The following is a 14,870-nucleotide window of genomic DNA, read 5'->3' on the forward strand; positions in this document are numbered from 1 at the left end:
TAATGGAATTTAGGAGAAAGGAAGGTGAACGGTCACAGGTTGCATGTGAGGAGGAAAATGAAGGAAAATAATGGAAAATTCAAGAAAATAGAGGCTTCATTAATAAAAAGGCTTCTAAGGATCAGTTAGTATCTTTTTGTTAATTCAGTTTTGGAGCTCTCTCTTTCTACTCTCTCTCTCATACTCTTGGATACTTAGAGCATTCTTGGAGCACTCTAACATTGGATTAAGGAAAGCAAAGGAAGGACCAAGAAGGCAAAGGAAAACAAAGATCAAGCAAGGAAGAGCAACATCTAGCAGCTACAATGAGATTATTTGTAGGTATCGATTTGCATGTGTGATTTCCTTGCTAGATTTGGCATGCATGGTACATGCATGTGTGTTTTTGGTTCTCTTGCTGTCATTGGCATGGGTTTTTCCAGGTGTGACAATGTTCTTCAACCTTGCCTTTCCATTTCCAAATAGCCATGGTGTGATGGATTCTCTTGTATTTGGTTGAGCTGGATAGCCAGATGGACTCGAAGCTGAGTGGGGTGGTCTCAGGATTATTCACAAGGCCATTCCGTGATGGGATACATGGTAAAGTCTGGATGTGAACACTTCAATTGAGCCTAGGAATCCCTTGACCTGTGAATGGCGGGCTACACGGTAAGGCTCAGTACTGAATACCCTTGATTGGGCCTAGGAATCCCTTGACTGGTAATGGCAGGATACATAGTAAAGCCCAGAGGGTGGTGACCTTGTAGGCCTAGGAATCCCTTGATCGGTAATGACGGGATACACGATAAAGTCGAGAGGTTGAGACAGAGAAATTCCTCATGGTTTAGGTGGAGAGATCCGAAGGCATCCATGCTTGTTTAGGGCCTAGTGATCCGGTGGGAATTGTGGTAAAGCTTGGTTCTATTGATGAAGGTTGAGGTGGTTTGGCCTCGAGAAGCCTTGGTTGGTTTTGTTGTAAGTCCCACATTCATGCTTGGAATATGACATAGGGGTGATTAGCTGAAAGAAAGATTTGGTTAAGCCAATCTATGGTCGCGTGGCTCATGGAAGTCCCAAACTTGGTTGGCTTTTGCATTCATTAATAAGAGCTCTTTCTCCTTGATATTTCATGTGTAAATGTACTGGCTTATATGTGGATTTTATGGCTGTTATATCCTTGTTATTTCTGTTGGTTGTATGCTGGTTATGAGTATGTTTTATGACAAACTTGATTTATGACTCTCATCATGTTTTGCTTTGCAAATGAATGTATGATAAATATATGACCTAATAGATGATAATGTAGCTATTGTGATAAAGCAACAATGCTTCTTTACGAATCTCAAATAAGTATGAGACCCCTATGCTCAGATCTGTTGTTATGACCTATAGATTGCATATCTGTGACATGTTTGACGAAATGTCTGTCATGGATAGTGGGGGTCCGGTCAAGTCCTTACACAAGTGTTTGCAATAGTACCTTTGTTTCAATGTCATTTGTCATTCCTGACGGTTTCATGAACTTCTGGGCAGTGGCCTAAGTCTTGGCCATGAAAAAGTGGCATAGAATCTAGGGTCGTTAGCTTAGAACTGCTTGGAAAAGTCCACAGTTGTTGCCTTCATGCCTTGTCATGGCAGTGACTGAGACTCTAGGATAGTAAAAAGATAACTTGTTTCAGGGGTTAAGCACTTGGAAGGGTTGGTTACCTCTTGAAGGGTCTGTAGCACCTAGGGAAGGTCAATTTGGTCATGTTTTGTCGGTTCTACTTCCTTAACTGTACTTGGGGAGATGAATCACATCATAGTAACCTCTCGTCACATGTTTACCCCAGTGGACCAGTTAGCTTGGGTAAATGTGGGAGAGAGCGTTACACCTGTGCGAGAGTTGCTTCAAAACAATTGAAGAGAAGGATTTCACTTAGATGAGGCATATAACTAAAAGTAACCAAGATTTTGCATTCCACATCTAGATTAGGTTCCGCATTTCATCTAGGATAGGTTTTGCAGGTCATCCTTGCAATGTTTGTCTATCCGTAACTTAGCATATTAATCATTGTTGTGGAAGCTATGTTACTGGATCCGTCCACCCTGGGAAATGGATTCGCGGATCCCGGGATCAGAAACAGATTCGGATCCAGATTCACTTGGATATGCTAGAAAACAATTTTTTAACGAGTAAAAATATTTTGGTAATAACTTGACCTGGCAGTTTGCTAGTAGTCGACAATGCATTGCACTCTAATTGGGATAGTTGCTCGCTGGAAGCTCAGACAGTACATGCACGTGCAGTGAATAAGATGGCCAAGATGATGCGACTGGTATTAATATCATTGGTTTTGGGATCTACAGACTTGGTAGTATGATGCTGAGACTTGGTAGTATGACGCCAATACTGGGATTTTATTTATCAGCGAGGCATATGCAGTTTCGCACATTTGAATTCATATAGTTACATATAGTTATAATATTAATTTAATTATAAATATGTAATATTTTATTTACATTAATTTAATTATAACTTTATAAATCTGTTATATTTTATTGACATTAGTTTAGAAATGTTATAAAAGAACTCATCATGTTTATATGTTTATATTTTAGATATGTTATAATATTATAATTTAATTATAAATATACCATATTTTATTTATATTAATTTAATTATACTTTTATAGCGATGCCATATTTTATTTAGCATTAATTTAATTAAAACTTTTTAAATATGTTATACTTTATTTATATTAGTTTAGAAATGTTATAATTTTATAAAGTAATTTTTGTTGTGTATATATATTATAAATTAATTATTCAAAATATAAAAAATTGTTATTTTATTGTCCTTATATATTATAAATTAAAATGATTTAAAATAGATCAAATTTGTTATGTACAAGTTCTAAAATTTGTACATTATATGTTGTATTAAACTTTTATATATTATAAGCTTATTATTTAATTCATATAAAATAATGTGTATTAAATTATTATTATTTATCATTTAAATAGTTTTGTAATATATTAATATTATAATACTTTATTTTTTATAAAATAATTAATTATGAAGTATTGTATGTTTTTTCATGAAATTCATCAACACAATACAACTTGAGTGGGCCTGATAGTTAAGGGCATGTGTTTCCTCCTATGTGGTCACAAGTTCAAAATTAGAGGGGTAGAGTATGTATGCCTTCATAGACGTAGCAGTCAAATTGATGTGCAGAGGTGGGTCCCTTGTTCCACAAACAAGGGGGTCTCATACACCAATTTGGTATCTAGCTTGGCTGTGACTTTAAAATTGGATGATAATAATAATAATATAAACTCTATTGTTGTTGATAGGTAGTGATCACAATAAATTTTGACATTAATATCAAATTTTTTATTATAAAAATATATTTATATTAGTCATACTTGTCGTTTCCTTGCCGTATCCGAATCCTGGCTTTTCAAAAATCAAGCGGATCCGGATCCGGATCCGTATCAGAATCCGAATCCGTATCCGAATCCTGGTAACTTAGTGTGGAAGTATTTCCTAATTCTAAGGCACTAGTCTATCACTTATACATCTCGAATAATCTAATTGTTTGTGCTTATTAATCTTACTTTCCACATAATACCAACTCAAGTTGCTAGTATATTCATTTGTATCTCCTAAACTTGTTGATTTTCAATAGGTTCTCTATCATTTTTCCTTCAGGGACTACCCCCCTTAGCCTGCTTTAGGAGATAGCTTAAACAGAGTGAATAGGGATCAGAGTGACAACCCCTACTTTGAGTGCTGCGCCTTGGGTGTACACTTCAAGCGACAACAAGTCACATGCCCCTCATGGGGGGTGTTTCTGAGAAGTTTCTGTGTTTTCGTGAGTTTCCAATATTGGTATGTGGCAGTTTAGGCATTCACTGCAACAGACGTTTGGCCCTTTTCAGTTTTGCTAGAGGTGTATGTGATAAGTATGTAAATAATGTCCATAAATGAGCATTTGGAGAGAATGTGTCCCAAACACATATTTCTTGTTAAGTGTGAAACTGTTAAAATTCATATCTATTTATCAGTAATGCATGTAAATTTGCCTATTATCTTCACATGCTCCCACTACTGATTATTTGTAGAATTATGTAAACAATCTTGCTTATTGTGGTAACATCCATTTAACTGCAATTATAGAGTATCAGTGGCACTTGAATAGTTTAGCTGTGTAGATAGAATATATTTACTTTTGTTGAATGCAAATCAAGGAAATCGAAGCAAAGTGATTTATTAATTGTGATATTTTAATAGTAAAGGTCCCACATCAGATGCACCTTTTTATGGTGTTTAATATCACTAAAATACTAATTGTAATGGAAGTGACTATTTAGATACTTTATAGTTTGTGTGAGTTGTTTTTATTTGCCTTTGAGTGGTACTTCCAGTATTGGCTTGTATTTGAGTTACCTTTTTAATTCTATTATAATACATCTTTTTATTATTGATTTGTGATGTGACATGTTTTAACCAGTTAATTTTATTACCAACAGTCAATTTAATAGCATGTTTTGACATTGAAGATTCTTTTCTTGTGCCAGACATGGTGTTTAATATCACTAAAATACTAATTGTAATGGAAGTGACTATTTAGATACTTTATAGTTTGTGTGAGTTGTTTTTATTTGCCTTTGAGTGGTACTTCCAGTATTGGCTTGTATTTGAGTTACCTTTTTAATTCTATTATAATACATCTTTTTATTATTGATTTGTGATGTGACATGTTTTAACCAGTTAATTTTATTACCAACAGTCAATTTAATAGCATGTTTTGACATTGAAGATTCTTTTCTTGTGCCAGACAAATATTTTCAAACAAATATGAATTGGCTATACATGTTTTTCAATCTACTGATTAGATTTCAGGCATGGATGTAATGATTTGTACTGTTCTTTCTCCTGTGTTTGCAATTTTATCAGAGATGTTTAATTGCTGCTTTTATCGATTGTAGATTCATGTTGATGAAACAAAGGGGACACTTCAGTTTGCAAGCAGAGCATTACATGTCACAAATTGTGCTCAAGTCAATGAGGTTTTAGTTGGTTTTATTTCTTTTTTAGCTATAGAGGGATGCATTTTAATCAACTTTATGCTTGTTCCTTCGTACTGCTCTGCTGTTCATGATATTATGATTTTGTTATTATAAATTGTGTAGCTTAAAGGCACTAGTCTATGGAATTAAACAAGTTGGCTTTCTTGAAAATGCGATGCCGTTATGTGCTTATTTGTTGCAGGTGATACACTGTCAGCTTTGTCTGAGACTTTTTTGGGTTCCTGATAGTTATTTTCTTTTGAAATGCAGATCATGACTGATACGGCATTGCTAAAGCGACAAAAAAGGGAGATTGAAGAATTGCGTTCCAAGTTGCAGGTTATTCCTTTTCCCATATGTTGGTGATTTGATGTTTTAACTTTCAAAGGGTCTAGATAGAGTTTACTCACTGAACTTAGTTTTTATTGATCTAAGTAATGCATCCTATCCTACAGGAATCTCATTCAGAGCATCTTGAAGAAGAGATATTGAACCTGCGCAACACACTGTTGCAGGTAGAACCTTACATGCTATTGTCTGTCATTGGTGTTTTCAAATTTCTGTAATTGCAGTATTTTCTACACTGGAAGGGCTAAATAGATTTATTGTTGGTGAGCATCACCTTAAAGAGTGAATTACAAAGGGAGCGCATTGCTTTAGAGTTGCATGAAGAGAAGAAAGCACAGGCTGAACGTGAACGACAGTTACAAGAGCAAGCTCAGAGGATTGAAAACTTAAGCACTATGGTTTTGTATTCAGTCAGGGATGACAGAGAGACATGTGGCAAGAAGGTTTGTCAAATTGATGCATTATGTCTATATCCCTGGGTTTCAGTTTTATTATTAAAAAAATATAAAAATCTGAACACTCAAAATATCACAGCCTTCTTACAACAAATGCTTGTTTGAAGTAGAAAGAAAGATTAACCATAGAATGATAAAGCTTTTTTCTGTTCAAGTCTTTATCACCTTTATGTTTTGTACTGCAGAATGACGGAATTAGTAAAGAAAAATGAACTTAAAAGCATAGATAGAAGTTTCTGTGTGTAGCCTCTGTAAACTTTATATTTTCCTTTGCAGAAAATCAGGCGTGAAACTTGGTGCCCAGAAGCTCCATTGAAAGAGTTTACAGAGGAGGTGAGATTTGCAAATTTAGCTTCTTTGTTTTTGTCTAAAAATTGTTTTATGAATGCAAGGTTATTGTAACTGCCTTGTATTTTTATATGGCTTGACAGGAAAGTTGTAAAAGTTTTAGACTATAAAATCAATGCAAATCATTGTTTCTTCTTTGTCTATCTTCAACACTAGTTTCTAAGGATGTTTTTTCTGACCATGTACCTGCTAGATTTTGCGGCAATACACTGCATTCTCATTTATGGGGAAGAAAAGAGTAGTTTCTGCTATTAACTGTTCTAGTATGTATGTGTTATCAAGGCTTATGGTTTCAAGTGTTGTAGTATGTACGATGAAGGGAAGAGGACTCTGGAGTGTGAAAGGAGCTAACAGATCTATAGCGGTGGGGGAATGTGGGGTTTGGGGGACATTAAAGTCAGGATTGCTCCCCAAGGAATTTGGCATGTCTTCACGTATAATACTAAGTTTGATCCTCTTGGATCATGCATTATGTTTACCTGCAAAGCATGGGCTCTTTCCTCAGATAAATTTGGCTTGCTCTGGATCATGGGCAATGGGAGTTTAGTTTGTCATGAAAGTTCTTTGAGTTATTGTCAGACCAGTTATTGGCCTTGATAGGTTGTTGAATATTTGTTGTTGTATACAAATGAATCTCCTGAGTCTTTTCAAATGGTTTCATTCAGCAAATCAGAATCTGATAAAATTGATGGAAGGGAATAGAATAATGGAAAGGAGAAACCAAGGAAATTTGTATCCTTTGTGATATTGGTGATTGAACACATATGTTATGGTTATACTTTTCCTTTTTATGGGAATCTATGAAATGTTTTCCTGGCAGGTTCTTTCATTTTTTATGTTTCGAAACTTTGATATGCTATGCATTATTTGAGATAGTTTTTAAAAGGGTTTGAAGGGGTTTTATTTCTTCACTGACTTTTGTATAGCCTTTGAATGCACTTTTTTGTTTGTTTGTTAGGTAATGTGACTCTTGAGATGACTGGCACGCTTGACTTGTGGTTTGAGTAACCATGACCAAGGGGCATCTACTATATAAAAATTAATTACTCTGTAACTAATAGTTTAATTAAGGCAAAGGGCATGATCTTTGCCAAGAGGCACCTAGGGCTGTATTTAAGCTAGGGCCTCTCACTCTGTAAATCATCAATCCATTCATTATTAATAATATATATCTTTTATGATAATTGTTGAGCTTTGTCTCTTCCATCTGATAGCGAGTCGATTGTTGGCTTCTTATTGTCTGTACAACGCTTTCACACCTTCACCGTCGTTGTCCCTGTACATTGTTCGCTAAACCATGACCCTCCACCCCGACGCTGCTTCATCCATCTACCCTCCACCCCGAAGTGTTCCGCCACCCATCCGTTCAACCTGTTCCTGTCCTGACGTTGACATCCGCCATCCAGCCAGAATTCCACGCCAACTCTAGCACTTCGTAGGCACCGTTAGCATCTTGTCCAACCGTCGGCCCTATTTCCCAATCGACGTGTCCACAGGTCAACCTCTCGAAGTCACGGGTCAACAATTCGAATTAATTGAATTATTAATTCATTCTACTAATTTGAATTATTAAGTCCTCATATTAATTCGAACTATTAATTCATTATATATTTTATATTATATAATTAATTAATGTTTAATAACTATATAAGTTAATTAAAAAAAAGTTTGTTAATTTAAAAAAGAAAAAGGTTATGCTGGATAAGTATACTCCATTGCATACCAAATCAATGGCTGCATTAATGACGATGGCTGGTTTCAACAAAAAATTGATAGAACTTGAGGCTAAGGTGATCAAACATGGCGACAAAATCGAGGCACTACAAGACACAACAAAGAGAATAGAGAGTCAACGCGAAGAGAACAAGAATGAATTTAAAAAGGATCAAGCAGACTTTTCAGTGAAAGTGGATAAAACGATGGTGATGTTGACCTGTATTTGTAACACTGTGAAGATTACACCCGATCAAATACCCCAGTATAATGAGGCTACTCAACATCTCAATTCTCCAGATTCATCAAACTCGTTAGACTCACATGAGAAGCTTGAGTCTCCAAAGGCATCTTCCGTACCTAATCAAGGAAATAGTAACACGAATTCTGAAAATAGGTAGCTCTAGAATCCATACACCAATATGTCGTTTTCAAATCAATACACCTTCTTTGCTTTGCCAATAACGACATATCAATGAAGAGCAAAGCTTGAGCTATCCAAATTTGACGATAACAAAAATTGCAACATTGCTTGGTTCAATAAAGCAGAAGAATATTTTGAGATTTACGGTATTGACAATGATGACAAAAAGATCAAGCATGCTTCCATGAAAATGGAAGGCGAATCATATAATTGGTATATGTGGTGGAAAAGACGACACTTGCGATCAGTTGGAGGAAATTCAAAAATGTGTTCTTTAAAAGGTTCCAAGGTGTCAAGGAAGAAGAATTCTTCTCAACACTCACCATATTACAACAAAAGGGAGATGTGGATGAATACACTCGAGAATGGGAGACTTTAGCAACACGAGTACCTAGATTATCAGAAACTCGTCTCATTCAATCGTACACCTCGAGATTTAAACCACATCTACAAGCAGAACTTGAGCTTCATGACATTACCTCGATAGAAGTGGGAAGACAAAAAGCAAAAGCTGCTGAAAAGAAATTTGAAAAGATGCCGTACTCAAGGTTGAAAGAGTATATTCGAGACAAAGATTTCCCCAGTCTGCGAACATGGATAATACAAAATATGTTCCACCACATCTTCGTGAAGGAGACAAAACTAACGTGGAAATGCAAAGGATGAAAGAGGGCAAGTGCAAACGTTGTGGTGAAAAGTGGGACCCTAAACATAGGTGTGCTAAAGGAAAAGAGACCAAGAACCTGTATAATTGTGAAGCAACTAATGATTCAGGCAGTGATGAATCAGACGTAGAAGAAATCGAAGATGCCCCAGAATTCTCTCCAGAACTAGATGATGAGAGCATTCTGCAAGTATCATTATCAGCTATGACAGGTATATCACAGCCCCAGACATTAAAGTTAAAAGGACATATCAAGAAGAACAATGTGATGGTTCTGATCGATACCGGTAGCACCCACAATTTTTTGGACTCAACCATGGCGAAGAGACTCAACATTTTCTCATTCCCCATGCCTAACATGAAGGTTATGGTAGTTGATGGTAAAAAAATTGAAAAGGTAGGGAAATGCCATAAAGTCAAATTGTAGATTCAAGACTTTAATTTAGAATCCCCGTTCTACACTGTACCATTAGGTGGAGTGGATGTGGTCTTAGGTATCCAATGGCTACAAACCCTCAGTACTTACGCTGCCAACCATCAAAAGCAATTTATAAAATTTAGATGGGAAGGGCAAAAATACAAATTATATGGGTTCTAGCCACATGAAAACCAACTTGTATCATCATCCCAGATGATGATAATGATTCGGAAGGAAGCACCAGCTTATGTAGTACAATGTCATCAGTTGGAAATGTTAACTTCAAATATGGTCAACGAAGAACCACCAGAAGCACAGGAGCTGATTCAAAAACACGAAAAAGTATTCCAAGACCTGCCGATGAAGATGCTGCCCAAAAGAGAAATTGAGCATACAATATAAGTCAAAGCAGGATCAAATCCCATCAACATCAAACCATATCGATATCCATATCATCAAAAAACTGAAATTGAGAGATTAGTCCAAGATCTTTTAAAGTGTGGCCTGATCTCAAAAAGTAAAAGTCCGTATGCTGCTCTAGTTGTATTAGTTCGAAGGAAAGATGGATCTTTCAGATTATGCGTCAATTATCTAGGTCTAAACAAAATAACAATTGAAAACAAGTTTCCAATTCCTTTTATCGATGAAATGTTGGATGAACTACATGGTGCTAAATACTTCTCCAGATTGGACCGAAGGTCAAGATATTATCAAATCATAATAAGATTGGAAGATATAGCAAAAACTGTGTTTTGAACACATGAAGGTCATTACGAGTTTAAAGTAATGCCTTTTGGTTTAACCAATGCTCCGAAAACATTCCAAGATACTATGAACGAGCTATTCCGTCCATATCTAAGGAAGTTTGTGTTAGTATTCTTTGATGACATTTTAATTTATAGTAAAACTTGGAAGGATTCAGGAACACCTACAACATTTGGAGAAAGTTCTTACTGTGTTGGAAGAGCATCAGTTCTATGCCAAGAAGTCCAAATGCACTTTTGGGAAGGAAGAAGTAGAATATCTCGGACATATAATATCCAAGGAAGGAGTTAAAGTAGATCCTAACAAGATCAAGGCTATAAGGGAATGGCCCAAACCAGTTAATATCTCCAAGCTAAGAGGATTCTTAGGATTAATCGGGTATTATCGAAGATTTATTAAAAACTATGCCCATATAACCGCACCCCTATCGAACCTTCTTAAGAAGAACTCATTTCGATGGAACCATGAAGTAGAAAAGTGTTTTGAAGACTTGAAGGGAGTTATGTCTAATGCCCCTGTATTGGCAACTCCAAACTTCTCAAAACAATTTATAATTGAATGTGATGCTTCGGGTTTTGGCATAAGAGTAGTATTAATGCAGGATGGTCACCCAATTGCATTTGAAAGCATAAAGCTCAATAGGCACCAATGTCTCAAGTCTACATACAACAAGGAAGTGCTTGCTATTATGCACGCATTAGCCAAATGGAGACAATATCTCTTAGGAAGTAAGTTCTTAATACGAACATATCATAATAGTCTTTAGCATTTCCTCTAGCAGAAAACGCTATCTACAAAACAACAAAACTGGATAGAAAAGATTGCTACATTTGACATGGATATATTACATAAGAAAGTGAAAGATAACGTAGTAGTTGATGCGTTGTCAAGGAAAGACGAAGAACCATCATTACTTGCATTTTTAGTGGTTGTGCTCGAATGGCTTAATGAGATTCAAAGTGAATATGCAAAAGACCCAGAAACAAGTGCTATAATCAATAATCTTCCTCAGAATTCAAAATTTGAATGGAAGAACGATATTCTATGGTACAAGGGAAGAATTTATTTGAATGCAGATTCCAAATTTAAAATCAAGGTTCTCAAAGAGTCGCATGATTCACAGTCAGCCAGACATGTAGGATTTTTAAAAACTTACTATAACGCATGCCAGTCATTCTTTTGGAAGGGAATGAGTAAGGATATTCAAAAGATGTAGCTGAATGCGATAAATACCAGAGGAATAAAAATAAAAATATTATGACACTCGGACTCCTTCATCCCTTCAACATCCCGAATCAGAGATGGGAGGAAATGTCAATGGACTTTATTGACGGTTTACCTGTGTTTGATGACAAGGATAAAATTCTTGTAGTAGTTGATAGACTCACCAAGTATGCTCATTTTATTGCAATGAGGAAAACAGAGTCAACAAAACAAATCGTTGACATATTTTGCAAAAATGTTTACAAATTACATCCAAGGTCATTGTGAGCGATAGAGATGCCAAATTTAAGGGTAATTTTTGGAAGGAATTTTTCAATCATATAGCAACCTATGTCAACATGAGTTCCACTTACCACCCTCAAAAAATTGTCAAACAAAGGTTGTCAATAAATGTTTGGAAGCCTACCTACGTTGTTATGCCACAGACAAACAAAATAAGTGGGTTTAGTGATTACACCTCGCTGAATGGTGGTACAATTCTACTTACCACACGTCAGCTAAAATGACTCCATTTCAAGATTTGTACAGGTATGAACCTCTGAAATGGAAGGAATTTGCTATCGTCCAAATGAACCTACCTGCTGTTAAAAACCAGTTAGAAGAAACCCAAAAATTTGTCCAAACTGTAAAAGAAAATTTAAATAATGTAAGAAACCATATGAAGCAGCAAGCTGACCGAAACAGAACAGAGAAAGAATTTGAAGTTGGAGAATGGGTATTTGTCAAACTTCAACCATACAAGCAGTTGTCCTTAAAACAAAAAGGAAAAAATAAATTGGCACCAAGGTTTTATGGACCATATCAGATCAACAAAAAGATCAGCCAAGTCGCATACAGTTTAAGCCTTCTTGATAAAAGTTGTGTTCACAACGTCTTCCATGTATCTTGCCTCAAAAAGGCACTTGGTGAACATCAATCAGCACAGACAACACTTCCGACTTTAGATGATGAAGGAAGGGTTATTCTAGAGCCAGAAGGTATCATATCCAGTAGGGAAAGGAAGCTGCGATCACGAGTAATCAAAGAATACTTGATCAAGTGGAAGGACTTACCATTTAAAGAAGCTTCTTGGGAGATTGAAGCTTTTCGTCAACAACATCCGTCGTTACGTATGCTTTGAGGACAAAACATCATTTTGGGAGGAAGACAATGTTAATAAAAAATAATTACTGTTAGGGTCCCAGCCTAACCCCCTTATTTATGTAGTAGGATTGAGTCATAGTTATAGTTAAGTAAAGAGTCAATAAAGCCCATATTAATAATTGTAAGTGGTTAACCTGCATTTAATGACAGGACCACAGTTAGTTGCAAATGGGCCATGGTATTAGATAGATGGTATTAATAAGAACCATGGTATTGCATGTATGAGTCATATATAAAGGATAGAGACTCCCTGCGAGGAGCATCGTGTCTTATTTTGTAACCGAGCTTTGCTCTATTGGAGCCCCCTCGAAGAGGCAAGTGAACATTGCTTTCTTAATAATAAACCACTTGCTGTTATTTCTCACTGTTCTATGTTCTGGGTATATTTCTGCGCATATTTGGTATCCTTGTATTGTCTTGTATTGTATTGTCTTGTATTGGGATCTCCATTTTTTTAGCAAATTTTTTTTGGCTAGAGACATGTTCCGGCGTCTTTAAACCACGGGATCTGTCGTTGAGCGCATAAACCTGCGGATTTGGGGAGGCATGCACGCAGGAAATACAAGAGGTGGTCATGCTTGTTGGACTCCCTTGTAACCCTTGTGGGTACCCCTTCGAGTAGTAGTGCATTAGATAGAACCGCGCACGGACTATCTTCCAAGTACCCTCTGGTATATCGGAAGCCCCCTAGCTCCCTTGAAACCTCGCCATAGATAAACCATCGGCCGTCTTGCTGCTACAGTACACTGAGAACAACACTCGGAGAGATTACTCGCCCGTACGATAGGGTAGTCAGGTTGTACGGCTAAGGGTACGGTTGATCCTCCTTGGTTAGTGCCCTGAAAAATTAGGCCGAGTACTACTGTCAGACCCTTATGTATATTGCGATCTGTAGCACCTGACACTCCTCGAGACCATAGTTCCCTTTTCTATCTCTGGATCACGCATAATCTTTGCCAGATCAGATCTCGCAAGTGGGGTTTTGCAGCAGCAGTAGAAATTAGTCCCGCATTTCAGATTTAACAGAGCAGCCATTCAAATCTCTTAGATCCATCAGATCCGCAACAACAATCTGTTCCGCCACTCAGATCTATCCGATTAGCCATTCAGATCTCTCAGATCCACTAGATTCGCCATCCAAATCTGAGTAATTGTGTGGGTTCCTATACCGGGGCGTGATTTTCGCAGGACTTTTGGCAGCATTGACATTTCGGGGATTCGGCTACTGCAGTATTCCTAAGCAAGGAGTAAAACTCCATTAGGAGTTTTAAGAAAAAAAAAGTCTGAGACCCCCTGGGGCGCTTATTGGTGACCTAGCCCATAAGAATTAGGACGACGAGCTGAGCAAGGTGGTACCATTCAATTGTTAGTGCCAAAAAAAAAATTTGGGCGGTCCCAAATTTCAAGTACATCGGATCGGTGCATGGTAGAAACTAGAGCTCAAGCTATGGCCAATGAGAAGATCGACAAACTTGAACAATCCTTGAAAGACATCCAAGACCAGCTGGCGACAATAACTAACACACTCTCTAAGGGCAAGGCGGAAGCCCGCGAGGAGGCGTATATTGGCAATGAACACAGTGAGGGTGAGTCTAGCCACTCTCTTCACCTCTGGGGCACCCACCAACAATCCTGTCCGCGACCACCCAAATTGGATATGCATAAATTTGATGGCTCTCACCCAGTAGCATGGATAGCACAAATGGAGCAATATTTCAATCTGAATTACATCTTGGATAATGAAACTCAGCTTATGGTGGGGAGCATGTACTTGGACAATGAAAGATGGCAATGGTGGCAATGACATCAACGTTGCAATGGAAGGCCCTTGACTTGGGACACCTTCAAAAAAGCTCTTATAGAGCGCTTTGACCATGACTTTGCTTTTTTGGGTCGTCTCACTAAGCTCCGACAAACTGGCACAGTGGATGAATATATTATAGCCTTTGAAGCCTTAGCTTTCCGCACTATGGGTCTCCAAGATGAGTTCTACACGGAATGTTTTATCAGTGGTCTTAAAGAGGCCATACAAGCTCACATCCGACTGCACCACCCTCCCACATGGTCGGAGGCTTGCAAGGTAGCTCGTAAAGTTGAACGTGCGTTAGCGGCCTAGTCCAATCGCCCAAATTTCACCGCCAAGGGTCGCCCCCCACAGGCTCACAACACTACTCAAACACTTAAGGTTCAAAAGGTGTCACCTGCAGAAATGGCAGAAAGAAGAAAGCAGGGATTATGTTACTACTGTGATGAAAAATACTCCCCCAGTCATAAATGCAAGGAGCCCAAATTCTTTCAAATTGATGCTACTGATCACAGCTCATTGGAGGA

General features: G+C 37.3%; 1 protein-coding gene across 1 annotated transcript in view; it reads left to right on the forward strand.

Annotated features, from left to right (window-relative positions):
* LOC149264585 (kinesin-like protein KIN-7O) overlaps window positions 1-14,870 on the forward strand; it is a 193,699-nt gene that overhangs the window by 145,430 nt on the left and 33,399 nt on the right. Inside the window, exons 10-14 of the mRNA XM_089390028.1 lie at window positions 4,957-5,037; window positions 5,308-5,376; window positions 5,493-5,552; window positions 5,667-5,828; window positions 6,117-6,173. Of these exons, the coding sequence (XP_089246154.1) occupies window positions 4,957-5,037; window positions 5,308-5,376; window positions 5,493-5,552; window positions 5,667-5,828; window positions 6,117-6,173 (429 nt within the window). The remainder of the gene's footprint in view (window positions 1-4,956; window positions 5,038-5,307; window positions 5,377-5,492; window positions 5,553-5,666; window positions 5,829-6,116; window positions 6,174-14,870) is intronic.

The sequence above is a fragment of the Pinus tabuliformis genome, chromosome 6, assembly GCF_031772625.1.
Source record: "Pinus tabuliformis cultivar Carrire ecotype Pingquan chromosome 6, CPIR1, whole genome shotgun sequence".
Classification (NCBI taxonomy): Eukaryota; Viridiplantae; Streptophyta; class Pinopsida; order Pinales; family Pinaceae; genus Pinus; species Pinus tabuliformis.